Here is a 17,627-nt window from a genome sequence, read left to right as displayed (position 1 = left end):
AATGACCATCAGCAGCATCAGAGCTTAGGGAAGCCTAGTTACCGTGACTAAACGGTCACGTGGAATTTGACAGCAGTCATGACTCGTGACCGCCGGTATGACGGTAATACGGTCACCGTAACAGCCCTAGTAAATACAATACAGGTCCCAAATTACCCATGTTCCACCACACTCACTCTAGGGTTCTAGAACACTCCATGGCAACCACTGAGCCCTTCCATCCCCCTGTACCCAATCCCCTGTACCCATCACTCTGTACCCATCCCTCTTCTCAATAGCAGCAGCACATGTGTCTATGGGTGTGGAGGGTCGGGGGCGTGGTGGTGAGGGGAATAACTAGGACCATCTCATCTCATCTCTCCCTCTCCAAACTTTCCTAACATTCACAAACAATAGTTTTTTCTTCTTTTTCAGTTTAGCTGATTGAACAGTGGTGTCAGTGGTGGAAAAAATACCCAATTGTCATACTTGAGTAAAAGTAAAGATCCCTCAATAGAAAATGACTTAAGCAAAAGTGAAAGTCACCCAGTAAAATACTACTTGAGTAAAAGTCAAAAATTATTTGGTATCAAAACTTAAAGTATGAATCATTTCAAATTTCTTAAATTAAGCAAAACAGACGGCACACTTGTCTTGTTTTTTTAATTTACGGATAGCCAGGGGCACACCAATAATTTACAAATGAAGCATTTGTGTTAGTGAGTCTGCCAGATAAGAGGCTATAGGGATGACCAGGTAATGTTATTTTGATGTGTGTGAATTGGACCATTTCTCTGTCCTTCTAAGCATTCGAAATGTAACGAGTACTTTTGGGTGTCAGGGAGTATGGAGTAAAAAGTACATTATTTTCTTTAGGAATGTAGTGAAGTTAAAGTAAAAGTTGTCAAAAATATAAATAGTAAAGTACAGTACAGATACCACAAAAAACTACTTAAGTAGTACTTTAAAGTATTTTTACCTAAGCACTTTACACCACTGAACAGTGTATGAATGTAGCCCCCAAAAACGCTCTCCAAAATCCAGACTTTCACAAGCAATACACTACCAGCAAGTTAGAAAATAGTTGTTTTCTCTTCCTGTAACACCACAGTACATCATCCATGGAAGAGCATTTTCCAATTGGCCGGTGGATCCTGATGAGTCATCCAATGAGTGAAGTGCTTGATGGTGATGATGTCATAATAACACACCATTAAGATGGGACTCTCATAGAGTTTTTCCATGCACCCCAGAGTACTCCACTGCAAGAGAGGAGCTCAACTTGACTCCATTTTGGATGGGTGGCTGCCGGGTTGCCTGATTGGAGAAATGTCAAATTTCAGTCATCATTAAACTCTGTGCCACAATGTGACCAAACACTGAATAAGGAGGAGATGGGATATCCACAACATACTCAGTATGTGGCCCATGCTAAAATACAACAGCTCCATAATTGGGAAACACGTGGCTCTTTCTACCCCCTCTCTCCACCTCTTCCCCCGCAGGGTTTCAATTCTCCTCCCCCTCTCCTCCCTCAGTACTCCCTGGCCTCCTCCAGTTGGGCCTTGTGGACCTCCTCGGGGGGGTTGTCGGGACACAGCAGCCCGTTGTTGGGCGGCCTCACCGAGTGGAAGCGGCTCCAGTCCCCTTTACACAGGATCCAGGGCAGCACGTCCACTTTGTAATGCAGCTCCGGCGAGAACTCCGTACTGATGAGGTTCGGAGCACCCGCCCCTTTACCCCGCGTGATAAGTTTCCTGTGGTCGTCGTAGCAGCAGTGCTGCGCGGCCAGCGTGGTGCTGTTGAAGGAGAGCATGGAGCGTGTGCAGAAGTGAGCGGAGGGCTTGTATATGTCCAGGCGTTCTTTGGGGCCGGAGGCGTCACGCCAGCGGTAGGTCTTACGCAGCGTCTTGTCGAAGATGTTGACGGCGTTGTAGACGGCCTCGGACGGGTAGAAGCAGGGGCAGCTGGGTAGTTCGGTCAGCACCTGGTGGAGATACTTCTGGAGGAAGTCGTTCTTACAGCTTAGCCACTTATCACAGCTGTCCACATCTGGGGAGGAGAGAAATCATATAGGAGTCAAACATATAGAAGTCAATCACATACAGTAGGAGTCAATCACATACACTGAGTGTACAAAACATTAAGAACACCTGCTCTTTCCATGAAATAGACTGACCAGAAGAATCCAGGTGAAAGCTACAGTGGCTTGCGAAAGTATTCACCCCTCTTGGCATTTTTCCTATTTTGTTGCCTTACAACCTGGAATTAAAATTGATTTTTTGGGGGTTTGTATCATTTGATTTACACAACATGCCTACCACTTTGAAGATGCAAAATATTTTGTATTGTGAAACAAACGAGAAATAAGAAAAAAAAAACTGAAAACTTGAGCATGCATAACTATTCACCCCCCCCCCAAAGACAATACTTTGTAGAGCCACCTTTTGCAGCAATTACAGCTGCAGGTCTCTTGGGGTATGTCTCTATAAGCTTGGCATATCTAGCCACTGGGATTCTTGCCCATTCTTCAAGGCAAAACTGCTCCAGCTCCTTCAAGTTGGATGCGTTCCGCTGGTGTACAGCAATCTTTAAGTCATACACAGATTCTCAATTGGATTGAGGTCTGGGCTTTGACTAGGCCATTCCAAGACATTTAAATGTTTCCCCTTAAACCACTTGAGTGTTGCTTTAGCAGTATGCTTAGGGTCATTGTCCTGCTGGAAGGTGAACCTCCGTCCCAGTCTCAAATCTCTGGAAGACAGAAACAGGTTTCCCTCAAGAATTTCCCTGTATTTAGCGCCATCCATCATTCCTTCAATTCTGACCAGTTTCCCAGTCCCTGTCGATGAAAAACATCCCCACAGCATGATGCTGCCACCACCATGCTTCACTGTGGGGATGGCGTTCTCGGGGTGATGAGAGGTGTTGGGTTTGCGCCAGACATAAGGTTTTCCTTGATGGCCAAAAAGCTCAATTTTAGTCTCATCTGACCAGAGTACCTTCTTCCATATGTTTGGGGAGTCTCCCACATGCCTTTTGGCGAACACCAAATGTGTTTGCTTATTTTTTTCTTTAAGCAATGGCTTTTTTATGGCCACTCTTCCGTATAGCCCAGCTCTGTGGAGTATACGGCTTAAAGTGGTCGTATGGACAGATACTCCAATCTCCGCTGTGGAGCTTTGCAGCTCCTTCAGGGTTATCTTTGGTCTCTTTGTTGCCTCTCTGATCAATGCCCTCCTTGCCTGGTCCGTGAGTTTTGGTGGGCGGCCCTCTCTTGGCAGGTTTGTTGTGGTGCCATATTCTTTCCATTTTTTAAATAATGGATTTAAAGGTGCTCCGTGGGAAGTTTCGGATATTTTTTTATAACCCAACCCTGATCTGTACTTCTCCACAACTTTCTCCCTGACCTGTTTGGAGAGCTCCTTGGTCTTCATGGTGCCGCTTGCTTGGTGGTGCCCCTTGCTTAGTGGTGTTGCAGACTCTGGGGCCTTTCAGAACAGGTGTATATATACTGAGATCATGTGACACTTAGATTGCACACAGGTGGACTTTATTTTTAATAATTATGTGACTTCTGAAGGTAATTGGTTGCACCAGATCTTATTTAGAGGTTTATAGCAAAGGGGGTGAATACATATGCACGCACCACTTTTCCGTTATTTATTTTGTAGATTTTTTAAAAACATTTCACTTCACCAATTTTGACTATTTTGTGTATGTCCATTACATGAAATCCAAATAAAAATCAATTTAAATTACGGGTTGTAATGCAACAAAATAGGAAAAACGGCAAGGGGGTTGAATACTTTTGCAAGGCACTGTATGATCCCTTATTGATGTCACCTGTTAAATCCACTTCAATCAGTGTAGATGAAGGGGAGAAGACAGGTTAACCTTTTACTGCAGTGGGTTAAATCAGGGTCACACAGAGTGTTTCCTGGTAGTCTTAAACAAATCTACTTTGAAACCAAAAGTATACACATCACACACATGGTTATGGGCTTACACAAAAGAAGACACCTGTACCATGTCAGATATAGAGTTGAAATGTATTCCATTTTGAGTTTGCATCCCATTATTGAATGTTATATACATCACAGAAGACTGAAATATAACTAAACTGACATACAAATACTGGATTTTCAGCGGAAATAATGTTGATTAATTATGAAATTATGAAAAATATGAATAACATTCCACCCATGATGCCACTAGTTTATTTGATTGCAGGAAAGGTATACAGAAGTATTTTGAAACCTTGAGACAATTGACACATGGATTGTGTATGTGTACCATTCAGAGGGTGAATGGGCAAGACAAAATATTTAAGTGCCTTTGAACGGGGTATGGTAGTAGGTGTCAGGCGCACCGATTTGTGTCAAGAACTACAACGTTGCTGGGTTTTTCACACTCAACAGTTTCCCATGTGTATCAAGAATGGTCCACCACCCAAAGGACATCCAGCCAATTTGACACAACTGGGGAGGATTATACATTAAGACAGCATTGATTACCCTGAGGAAACCAGAGAGAGAGAGAGACTTCCCATGCATAAAGGAATGATTTCAGCGCCTTAAAACCCTTTCCTTTAAACTGGGGGCCTGCAAAGCTCTCAAAGACAACGAAGCGCGAACGAGAGCGGGTTGAAAAACTCAGCCACGGCTGTACTTGGTGCCAGAGAATAACATCTATGTTACAGGCTGTGGTCAAATTGGATCCTTTTCATTTTAAGCATTTACAGTATGTTCGGTAGAGGATTGGGGGAAAGACACTTTATCTTGTTATGTTTTCAGAGTTTTATTCTTTGTTATTATCGCTTGGAGTGAAGAGATCTATCACTGTCACTGGTAGAGAGAGTAATAAAATACAAAACTAAAGAACGATTCAAGCATTTTTTTGGAGGAACAGTCAGGTTTTTCATTGGCTGTGCAACACTCTCTGTGGAGCAATCCTTAACGTGATGGAGAGAGGGAGGTTTCTGACTACCCCAACTGGACTCCCACAGTCCCTCTATGATTGGTGCCCCAGTAGAGCAGTTTAAATCCCCCTAAACGGAACAGACCATTAAGGCCACCAAATACTACAACAGGCCCTGTTGGCTACAGGCATACACACACACACACACATACGCACACGCACGCACACACACACACACATACATATGCACACGCACGCAGACACACCCACACACGCACACACACACAAACACACACAAACAGACACAAACTTGTCATATACACATTGCAACAAGCGTACTTGTGTCAAGGGAGTCAGTGCCATTGGTTTTCTCCAGAGGCATCATCTCAGTCACTGCTAGGAGGTCATCTACAGAGAGAGAGAGGGGGAAGAGACATTATGAAACCTGCTGATTGGATTCAGCACTACATACCACAAAAAGGGAGAAAAAATAAGTTTCACTGGGTAGCTGTTAAACAGTCACCACTAGTCGGCCTCCGCACAGTACCCTGCCCTGAACCTTAGAGACTGCTGCCCTACGTACATAGAGTCATTGAACACTGATCACTTTAATAATGTTTACATACAACTTATTGTTTTGTATTTTTTTGGATTATGTGTGTATAGTTTATTTTCTTGCTAGGTATTACTGCACTGTTGGAGCTGGGAACACAAGCATTTAGCTAGGTATTACTGCACTGTTGGAGCTAGAAACACAAGCATTTAGCTAGGTATTAATGCGCGCGCACACACACACACACACACACACACACACACACACACACACACACACACACACACACACACACACACACACACACACACACACAAACACACACACACACAATCTCCTCTACTCTACTGGTCAGCCGTACAAGCCTCTATTGAGCGGAGTGTAACAGCCATAGAGCTGTGTACACACCATGACTCCGCAGGTGAGCAACAGGCAGGCAGCTCACTACTGAAAACAGGAGCCAACATCACGTTGGTCCAAATCCCAACTGGACTGAGCCCATTCCACTGATGTAAAGAGCCCTGTGTTGGAAGCATCAGGCTGACCCATCAGGAAGAGCCTAATGGTACGATCACTGTACAAGATACACAAGCAACTGACCTGTAATCATTGCTTCAACACTTATGAAGTCCTTTGGCATCAGTGATCATGAAGGAAAGGAGACAGATGGTATTTGGAACTACCGGTGTCTATCTCACCTGGGCATCTGTCCAGGTCGCAGGTCCGGGACTCGGTCGCCGTGCACGCATAACCACAGGAACGGATACGCTTCTGGTTGCCATGGCTGCAGGTGACGCTGCATGGCGACCAATCGCTCCACTCCTCCTCCTCGTACTCTGAGATGGAGGGATGAGAAGGGGGGGCGGTAGTATTGGCACTTTGAAGTGACTCAAATCCATTTTTTTGTTTGTATATCTGATTTGAATCTGTTCTTTTTTCCTGCAGTCTGAATAGCCAAAAAGCACATGGAATCTGATATTTCAAGCCACATTTCAAACCACCTTCGTAAGTGGTTTGAAAGCAGATACAAATCTGATTCCTGGCCATGCGACTTTTGTCTGAACGGTCAAATCTGATTTATTTGCCCTCAAGTGGTTAAACTCTTATTTGGCATGTGTTGTTGCTTGCTAGCTACTCTGTTGACAGTTTTGACAAGAACATGTGGTAGCTAACTGGCTTGTTAATTGTTTACAAACGAATGAGTGAACGTGCTAGAAAAATAACCAGCTACCTAGCTAGCTAGTTGACTGCTGTGGCTAGCCAAAAAGGACTCGTTTTGAAAGTTGTATCATCTTATCCTTTGAGGCTTCAAAAGTGTTCTTCCACTATGATTTAAAAAATGTAAAGTAACTGGGAAACGTTCATGGCAGGCATTGTTGTCACCTTAGCTTGCTACGTAACTTCTAAGTGATAGGAAGCACATGCACCACCACCAATCAGACTACACCACTGCACACACACACCCATTGTTACTATGACAACTAGCGTAACCATGTCAGCAAATGACTGCTGTCTGAACACACACAAATCTGATTTGGTCACTTGTAACTTGCTGTTTGGACAGTCAGTAGTCCAAAACAAAACAGACTTGAGCATTAAGGCCCGCAGTATGAACAGGACTTCAGAGGAGTGTGGTATGTCTTCATTTATATGTTATCCAATTACCAGACACTTTTATCCAGAGTGATTTAAAGTAGTGAGTGTGTACATTTTTTCATACTGGTCCCCTGTGGGAATCGAACCCACAACCCTGGCATTGCAAGCGCCATGCTCTACCAACTGCGCTACACACGACCCGTGTCTTCAAAGTTAGCCTAGTGAATTCCTCACACAGCTGGTGTGAGGGTTATGTACTAAGGGCCCAATTCAGACTTAGGAAATGCACGCCTTTCCTACGAACGCCTTTCCTACGGACTTCTTAGAAGTTGGTATTCAGACTTACCTTATGCAGGTGCATAAGAGGCTTTGCAGGCGTGGTTCCCTTGCGCACGCGCTGAATACATTTAATTCAAACCGCTGAAAACACACCCACTAGCTGGCCAACAGATTTTCTCGTGGAGTTTTCATTCAATAGGGCTTTCAGCATATTCATCAAAAGACATCCCTTTAAATCTGGTGTACCTTTCCTTTGAATTTTCTCGACAGACTCACTAGAATACATGTATATAGAAAGAGGGGTTCAGAATATTATGGATCAATGAAAGAAAGCCATTTAAATACACGCATATTCGTCTTCTTTTCAGCACCAATTGGTAGATTGAAAAATACTCTGATCTTGTATATTATTTAGGGTTAGGAAAGTATTTATGAATACTTGGAGCGTCTTTAACGCACAAAATATAATGGTGAATCAAAAATACAGTGGTTTGATTCATCCTGAAAGTTGCCATAAACAAATTGTTCAATCCAATAAATATTGGAAGGTGAGAAAAGTGTCCAATAGGGGCTGAACAGTAGTCCTATAAATCTACCCTAATAATCCTCACTAATCATGGAACTGTGATGACAACGGTCCAGTCATGGTGAACCGTGCGCCAGGCTCCAGGTTTAAACTGCTACGTGTGGTCTGCGTTACATAATGATTCCAAGAGGTTACATGTCCCAAATTATTGCACAACTTGTAATACATTAGCCTAATATAATCCGCTATTGCTTGCGATCCTCGGGAACAACCACACGAACATGACAGAGGAAAGAAAGGTAAACTAGCGATGTACTGGAATCATGCAAAATGTAAGGGAACTAACACTAAAGTGACAGTTATATGTGGGTATAACTGATAATGGCTAATATTTGACACGATAAAAATTGTAAAAAAATAGAGTGAAAAGTCCAGACATATAATGAAAACATTGTAGAAATCATAAATCAACTCGGTAGGTTTGGCGCTATCCTGTCATTGGCGCACGTGTACAGTGCTATGAAAAAGTATTTACCCCCTTTCTAATTTTCTCTACTTTTGCATATTTGTCATACTGAATGTTATCAGATCTTCAACCAAAACCTAATATTAGATAAAGGGAACATAAGTGAACAAATAACACAACAATTACATATTTATTTCATTTATTTCATAAACAAAGTTATGCAACACCCAATTCCCCTGTGTGAAAAAGTAATTGCCCCCTTACACTCAGTAACTGGTTGTGCCACCTTTAGCTGCAATGACTCCAACCAAATGCTTCCTGTAGTTGTTGATCAGTCTCTCACGTCGCTGTGGAGGAATTTTGGGCCACTCTTCCATGCAGAACTGCTTTAACTCAGTGACGTGTGGGTTTTCAAGCATGAACTGCTCGTTTCAAGTCTTGCCACAACATCTCAATTGGGATTAGGTCTGGACTTTGACATTCCAAAACTTTCAATTTGTTGCTTTTTAGCAATTTTCATGTAGACTTGATTGTGTGTTTTGGATCATTGTCTTGCTGCATGACCCAGCTGCGCTTCAGCTTCAGCTCACAGACGGATGGTCTGACATTCTCCTGTAGAATTCTCTGATACAGAGCAGAATTCATGGTTCCTTCTATTAAGGCAAGTCGTCCAGGTCCTGAGGCAGCAAAGCATCCCCAAACCATCACACCACCACCACCATGCTTGACCTTTGGTATGATGTTCTTACTGTGGAATGCAGTGTTTGGTTTTCACCAGGCATAATGGGACCTATCTCGTCCAAAAAGTTGACTCAAGTTTGCCAAAAAGCAACTGGATGATCATCAAGTCTCTTGGAAGAACGTTTTATGGACAGATGATTCAAAAGTATAACTTTTTGGACGACATGGTTCCAGTAATGCCTGGCGAAAACCAAACTCTGCATTCCACAGTAAGAACATCATAACAAATTTACGCCTATCCAAAACAATAATAATTTTCCACAGGCAAAGGTATTACTACTGTATACCTTTGTATTCATAACGTGCTTAAGCCGAAGCTTAAGGTTCACATAACTGCACAATTGCAAGTACAAACTAACATCAATTTATCTCAGATAATAGTAGTCTTTTCTGTACATTTCGGGTTATTTTCTGATTATTTTTTACATTTGAGTCATTTAGCAGACGCTCTTATCCAGAGCGACTTACAGTTAGTGCATACATTTCTTTTTTCTCATACTGGTCCCCCCGTGGGAAACGAACCCACAACCCTGCATTGCAAACGCCATGCTCTACCAACTGAGCTACACGGGACCATTATCATATCATACCAGAACTATTGTAGGCATGTAGATCTGACTTACAACTCAAAACAATAACCCGTTTGTCTGTTGGAAAGTTCTATTTTAAGTCATTATGACCCAGAGTTTCTTACAAGACCATTCACACAATTTAATTCATACAATTTGGACATTATGGCAAATTATTATAAATTATGCAGGCTACGTAACAGACATCATTGACTCAAATCAACATATTCAACAACATCTCTCACAATAAGGATTACAGATTAAGCCTGTTTTAGTGTAACATAATATATTTAGACTCAAATAAATAATGGGCACTATATTTAGCAGAGAAGGAAGGCTAATTCAATAATCACCATTAATTAAAAACACTACCTTCAAGTATGCCTTGACCATAGGGGTCAACACCACATCCACCAAGTTTCAATATCAGAATAATATGATTTGTTCATCCACATGTTACCCAATGCAATAGAATCCAACAATAGAATTGCAAAAAGGAACAAGCACTAGAGTATGAATCATGCACGATGGCCGACTGGGCTCCTAATCTGGGAGGAAGGGATTTATTCAACTGGGCTAAACTAAGGATATAGGCAAGTGATTATTGTAATTATCCTAAAACGAAACAAAGCAAGAATTCTTTGGAGAAAGATAGCCACTAGTTATTAGGATTACAGATAATATGCATTTTTGTCCGGTAACATTGAACCCTCAAACAACTACAGTGGCTTGCGAAAGTATTCAAAATAGATTTTTGGGGAGTTTCTATCATTTCATTTACACAACATGCCTCCCACTTTGAAGATGCAAAATATTTTTTGTGTGTGAAACAAACAAGAAATAAGACAAAAAAACTGAAAACTTCAGCATGCATAACTTTTGGCGAACACCAAATGTGTTTGCTTATTTTTTTCTTTAAGCAATGGCTTTTTTCTGGCCACTCTACCGTAAAGCCCAGCTCTGTGGAGTGTACGGCTTAAAGTGGTCCTATGGACAGATACTCCAATCTCTGCTGTGGAGCTTTGCTGCTCCTTCAGGGTTATCTTTGGTCTCTTTGTTGCCTCTCTGATTAATGCCCTCCTTGCCTGGTCCGTGAGTTTTGGTGGGCGGCCCTCTCTTGGCAGGTTTGTTGTGGTGCCATATTCTTTCAATTTTTTAATAATGGATTTAACGGTGCTCCGTGGGATTTTCAAAGTTTCTGATATTTTTTTATAACCCAACCCTGATCTGTACTTCTCCACAACTTTGTCCCTGACCTGTTTGGAGAGCTCCTTGGTCTTCATTGTGCCGCTTGCTTGGTGGTGTCCCTTGCTTAGTGGTGTTGCAGACTCTGGGGCCTTTCAGAACAGGTGTATCATGTGGCACTTAAATACAGTCCACCTGTGTGCAATCTAACTACTTATGTGACTTCTGAAGGTAAATGGTTGCACCAGATCTTATTTAGGGTCTTCATAGCAAAGGGGGTGAATACATATGCACGCACTACTTTTCCGTTATTAATTTTTTTGCATTTTTTTAAACAAGTAATGTTTTCATTTCACTTCACCAATTTTGACTATTTTCTGTATGTCCGGTACATGAAATCCAAATAGAAATCCATTTAAATTACAGGTTGTAATGCAACAAAATAGGAAAAACGCCAAGGGGTATGAATACTTTTGCAAGGCACTGTATTTTATGCAGAAAGCACTATACTCAATAGTGGCTCAATAAACACAGTTAAAGCTCCAACTTCAAGCACGCCTTAATCCTAATGATTAACTCCATTAATGTTTTGATTATCAAAATAATATATTAGGCCCAAGTCTAGAGGTTGCCATTACAACGCAATAGAAAAAAGGGGTAGGCAACCCTGCTCCTGGAGTGCCGCAGGTACTGCAGGATTTTGTTCCAACTAGGCACCATACCCCACCAGCTGAGCTAATTGATCAGTTCAGTGATTGCCTACATTCCACACACCTGGTCCTCTAGGTCAGTTCAATCTAAAACATGAAGTGGCTGCGGCACTTGCAATAGAATTACAATGGCCTATGAATTACTGGGGACAGAGTTAGACAGAAGAGTACAGTCGTGGTATTGGTCTTCACAAAGTTTGCTGCTTCAGTGTTTTTAGATATTTTTGTCAGATCTTACTATGGTATACTGAAGTATAATTACAAGCATTCCATAAGTGTCAAAGGCTTTTATTGACAATTACATGAAGTTTATGCAAAGAGTCAATATTTGCAGTGTTAACCCTTCTTTTTCAAGACCTCTGCAATCCGCCCTGGCATGCTGTCAATTAACTTCTGGGCCACATCCTGACTGATGGCAGCCCACTCTTGCATAATCAATGGTTGGAGTTTGTCCGAATTTGAGGGTTTTTTGTTTGTCCACCCGCCTCTTGAGGATTGACCACAAGTTCTCAATGGGATTAAGGTCTGGGGAGTTTCCTGGCCATGGACCCAAAATGTCGATGTTTGTTCCCCGAGCCACTTAGTTATCACTTTTGCCTTATGGCAAGGTGCTCCATCATGCTGGAAAAGGCATTGGTTGTCACCAAACTGTTCTTGGATGGTTGGGAGAAGTTGCTCTCGGAGGATGTGTTGGTACCATTCTTTATTCATTGTTATGTTCTTAGGCAAAATTGTGAGTGAGCCCACTCCCTTGGCTGAGAAGCAACCCCACACATGAATGGTCTCAGGATGCTTTACTGTTGAAAAGTGAAAGTGAAATATTCCTTGATAGTAAACAAGACACAAGCCGCTAATAATAACAATGCAAGCTTATCTGAAAACTTTGCTATACTCATTCATTGCAGTTGTAGCGTGAGTGGAAGTAGAGAAAACTGGCATTTTATGTCTTATAAAGGTGTTGAACAAAGTGTTGACAGTGCTGAATAACAACTTAAACAGGAACTTACTCATAATAACAGCAGATCTTTGCTGTATTTGTTGAGTCTCTCTCTAGTCATGGTTTTTACAATTTTTGAAATCATTATCAACTTTGCTGTGTGTTTGAGGCTTCATTTTACGGTCTATGGCTCGAGGAAACTATGCAAACACGGTGATCTGAGCTATCTGATTGGCCAGCGGTAGGCCTATACAGTGAGGGAAAAAAGTATTTGATCCCCTGCTGATTTTGTACGTTTGCCCACTGACATAGACATGATCAGTCTATAATTTTAATGAGGGAAATAAGTATTTGACCCCTCTGCAAAACATGACTTAGTACTTGGTGGCAAAATCCTTGTTGGCAATCACAGAGGTCAGACGTTTCTTGTAGTTGGCCACCAGGTTTGCACACATCTCAGGAGGGATTTTGTCCCACTCCTCTTTGCAGATCTTCTCCAAGTCATTAAGGTTTCGAGCCTGACGTTTGGCAACTCGAACCTTCAGCTCCCTCCACAGATCTTCTATAGGATTAAGGTCTGGAGACTGGCTAGGCCACTCCAGGATCTTAATGTGCTTCTTCTTGAGCCACTCCTTTGTTGCCTTGGCCGTGTGTTTTGGGTCATTGTCATGCTGGAATACCCATCCACAACCCATTTTCAATGCCCTGGCTGAGGGAAGGAGGTTCTCACCCAAGATTTGACGGTACATGGCCCCGTCCATCGTCCCTTTGATGCGGTGAAGTTGTCCTGTCCCCTTAGCAGAAAAACACCCCCAAAGCATAATGTTTCCACCTCCATGTTTGACGGTGTGGATGGTGTTCTTGGGGTCATAGGCAGCATTCCTCTTCCTCCAAAAACGGCGAGTTGAGTTGATGCCAAATAGCTCGATTTTGGTCTCATCTGACAACAACACTTTCACCCAGTTCTCCTCTGAATCATTCAGATGTTCATTGGCAAACTTCAGACGGGCCTGTATATGTGCTTTCTTGAGCAGGGGGACCTTGCGGGAGCTGCAGGATTTCAGTCCTTCACGGCGTAGTGTGTTACCAATTGTTTTCTTGGTGACTATGGTCCCAGCTGCCTTGAGATCATTGACAAGATCCTCCCGTGTAGTTCTGGGCTGATTCCTCACCGTTCTCATGATCATTGCAACTCCATGAGGTGAGATCTTGCATGGAGCCCCAGGCCGAGGGAGATTGACAGTTATTTTGTGTTTCTTCCATTTGCGAATAATCGCACCAACTGTTGTCACCTTCTCACCAAGCTGCTTGGCGATGGTCTTGTAGCCCATTCCAGCCTTGTGTAGGTCTACAATCTTGTCCCTGACATCCTTGGAGAGCTCTTTGGTCTTGGCCATGGTGGAGAGTTTGGAATCTGATTGATTGATTGCTTCTGTGGACAGGTGTCTTTTATACAGGTAACAAACTGAGATTAGGAGCACTCCCTTTAAGAGTGTGCTCCTAATCTCAGCTCGTTACCTGAATAAAAGACACCTGGGAGCCAGAAATCTTTCTGATTGAGAGGGGTACAATACTTATTTCCCTCATTAAAATGCAAATCAATTTATAACATTTTTGACATGCGTCTTTCTGTATTTTTTTGTTGTTATTCTGTCTCTCACTGTTCAAATAAACCTACCATTAAAATTATAGACTAATCATTTCTTTGTCAGTGGGCAAATGTACAAAATCAGCAGGGGATCAAATACTTTTTTCCCTCACTGTAGGTGCGCTTGATTTGCTCTCTGGGCCTGCCGGGTAGGCGGAGTTCTACCTTCAGACACATGAAATTGTTCAAAATGGGAACAATTTGCCTTCCCAGCACTAGGGCTGCTGAATCAAGTGCACCTACCGCCAACAGTGCAGAAAAAAAAAAAAAAAAAGGAACTCAAGGCTTTATCATGTTTAAAAAAATAAAACATTCTAGTGATCAACTAGGGATGGCTTGGAGATGGACAGGTTGCTGACTACTGGTGTAAACGTATTACTATGAATTTCCTAACGGGGCACCAGTCCTTGGTCTTTTAAGGCCTGACTTATGAGTTATTTACAATAACTCTATAAGACTCAAATTAGAATAATAGTAATGAATGGTTTAATCTGAAGGTATGAATTATTTCAGAATCAATTGGAGTTCTTTCCCAGAATAACAAAACAAACACACTAATCAAAATATTTCAAAACATAATGAGAGTGATCATAAAAAGGCAGGAAATAGAATGAAGGACAAGAAGAGAGACCTGGAGATATCTGACTACTAGGAGTCTCTGATCATTGGCTAGGCCTCATGGAGAAGAACAAAGGAGTAGAGATGGTGTTCCCAGGTCCTTGAGTTTGTTACCTGCTGATGTCCTTTCTTGTTGCTCTTTTCCTCTACTCTGAGTTGGGTCGTTCTTTTGGGTTGTGTCCCTTGTTGCTCTGTTTGTTAGCTCTTCTTCTGAGTTGCAGAGGATGTGTCTTCTTCTTTTCTTGAAGAAGGTGAATTTAAAAGCTACCGTTCAGGCTACACCAGCTCTTCAAAATCTACATTAACTTCACTATGGCTACACCAGCTCTTTAAAATCTACATTAACTTCACTATGGCTACACCAGCTCTTTAAAATCTACATTACCTTGATTGATTATTTCAGTTTTTGTATATTATCTATTTCACTTGCTTTGGCAATGTAAACATATGTTTCCCATGCCAATAAAGCCTTTGAATTGAATTGAATTGAATTGAGAGTTTGGAGGAACTCAGTAGTTCAGCATTATAGACTGACAGAAAAAGGATGTTCAACAATGTTCAACTTATGACATTAAAAGGACACGTTGCTGTCATCCCTGCAGTTTATAAGGCCAGCATGCCATAAACTTCACTGTGGAAAAGGTGACATGTTGACATGCTTCAGTTTGCTGCCATATGACTGGTTTCACATTTGTCTCCAGCGATCATAACGTAAAATAGATTTTTTTTTAAATTGTCATTTATATTTGCAATCCCCTTATCCACTGATTTGGAGATGTTAGTTCCTAAAAGAAAGCGCAATGGCAAATGTAATCACATTTCTGTAGAGGATATGGGCAGAATGTTGCAGTGATTATTTTCCAAACAAAAAATGCATGCCACCTAGTGAGTGCCAAACACTGCATGATCGATTGTCCTTTTTCGAACAATTTAAAAGTAAATGCTACAGACATCACTTCTATTCAAAAGACGGAATTGTTGTTCAATATTTTGTTTATCAATACATTATTGTGTTTCTAGCTCCTGCCTTGGTATAGGCTAGACTGTCACCCTCCTGTACCCATACTGTCACCCTCATGTCACCCTCCTGTACCCATACTGTCACCCTCCTGTACCCATACTGTCACCCTCCTGTACCCATACTGTCACCCTCCTGTCACCCTCCTGTCACCATACTGTCACCTTCCTGTACCCATCCTGTCACATACTGTCACCCTCCTGTACCCATACTGTCACCCTCCTGTCACCCTCCTTTACCCATACTGTCACCCTCCTGTCACCCTCCTGTACCCATACTGTCACCCTCCTGTACCCATACTGTACCCATACTGTCACCCTCCTGTACCCATACTGTCACCCTCCGGTCACCCTCCTGTACCCATACTGTCACCCTCCTGTCACCCTCCTGTCACCCTCCTGTACCCATACTGTCACCCTCCTGTCACCCTCCTGTACCCATACTGTCACCCTCCTGTACCCATACTGTCACCCTCCTGTCACCCTCCTGTACCCATACTGTCACCCTCCTGTACCCATACTGTCACCCTCCTGTACCCATACTGTCACCCTCCTGTCACCCTCCTGTACCCATACTGTCACCCTCCTGTACCCATACTGTCACCCTCCTGTCACCCTCCTGTACCCATACTGTCACCCTCCTGTACCCATACTGTCACCCTCCTGTACCCATACTGTCACCCTCCTGTCACCCTCATGTCACCCTCCTGTACCCATACTGTCACCCTCCTGTACCCATACTGTCACCCTCCTGTCACCCTCCTGTACCCATACTGTCACCCTCCTGTCACCCTCCTGTACCCATACTGTCACCCTCCTGTACCCATACTGTCACCCTCCTGTCACCCTCATGTCACCCTCCTGTACCCATACTGTCACCCTCCTGTACCCATACTGTCACCCTCCTGTCACCCTCCTGTACCCATACTGTCACCCTCCTGTCACCCTCCTGTCACCCTCCTGTACCCATACTGTCACCCTCCTGTCACCCTCCTGTACCAATACTGTCACCCTCCTGTCACCCTCCTGTACCCATACTGTCACCCTCCTGTACCCATACTGTCACCCTCCTGTACCCATACTGTCACCTCCTGTCACCCTCCTGTCACCCTCCTGTACCCATTCTGTCACCCTCCTGTACCCATACTGTCACATACTGTCACCCTCCTGTCACCCTCCTGTACCCATACTGTCACATACTGTCACCCTCCTGTCACCCTCCTGTACCCATACTGTCACCCTCCTGTACCCATACTGTCACCCTCCTGTCACCCTCCTGTCACCCTCCTGTCACCCTCCTGTCACCCTCCTGTCACCCTCCTGTACCCATACTGTCACCCTCCTGTACCCATACTGTCACCCATCCTGTCAACTTCCTGTACCCATACTGTCACCCTCCTGTCACCCTCCTGTCACCCTCCTGTACCCATACTGTCACCCTCCTGTCACCCTCCTGTACCCATACTGTCACCCTCCTGTACCCATACTGTCACCCTCCTGTCACCCTCCTGTACCCATACTGTCACCCTTCTGTCACCCTCCTGTCACCCTCCTGTCACCCTCCTGTACCCATACTGTCACCCTCCTGTACCCATACTGTCACCCTCCTGTCACCCTCCTGTCACCCTCCTGTACCCATACTGTCACCCTCCTGTCACCCTCCTGTACCCATACTGTCACCCTCCTGTACCCATACTGTCACCCTCCTGTACCCATACTGTCACCCTCCTGTCACACTCCTGTACCCATACTGTCACCTTCCTGTACCCATACTGTCACCCTCCTGTACCCATACTGTCACCCTCCTGTCACCCTCCTGTACCCATACTGTCACCATACTGTCACCCTCCTGTCACCCTCCTGTACCCATACTGTCACCCTCC

General features: G+C 43.4%; 1 protein-coding gene across 1 annotated transcript in view; it reads right to left on the bottom strand.

Annotated features, from left to right (window-relative positions):
* Positions 1 to 909: 909 nt before the first annotated feature.
* Positions 910 to 17,627, bottom strand: part of LOC121544239 (isthmin-2-like) — a 46,369-nt gene continuing 29,651 nt past the window's right edge. Inside the window, exons 4-6 of the mRNA XM_045209036.1 lie at positions 6,151 to 6,288; positions 5,239 to 5,307; positions 910 to 2,031 (exon numbers count right to left, since the gene is read on the bottom strand). Coding sequence (XP_045064971.1) covers positions 1,514 to 2,031; positions 5,239 to 5,307; positions 6,151 to 6,288 — 725 coding nt within the window. The 3' untranslated portion in view covers positions 910 to 1,513. The remainder of the gene's footprint in view (positions 2,032 to 5,238; positions 5,308 to 6,150; positions 6,289 to 17,627) is intronic.

Source organism: Coregonus clupeaformis, chromosome 29, assembly GCF_020615455.1.
Source record: "Coregonus clupeaformis isolate EN_2021a chromosome 29, ASM2061545v1, whole genome shotgun sequence".
Lineage (NCBI taxonomy): Eukaryota > Metazoa > Chordata > Actinopteri > Salmoniformes > Salmonidae > Coregonus > Coregonus clupeaformis.
The sequence above is the reverse complement of the archived record's forward strand: the minus strand, read 5'-3'. Positions and strand labels throughout refer to the sequence as shown.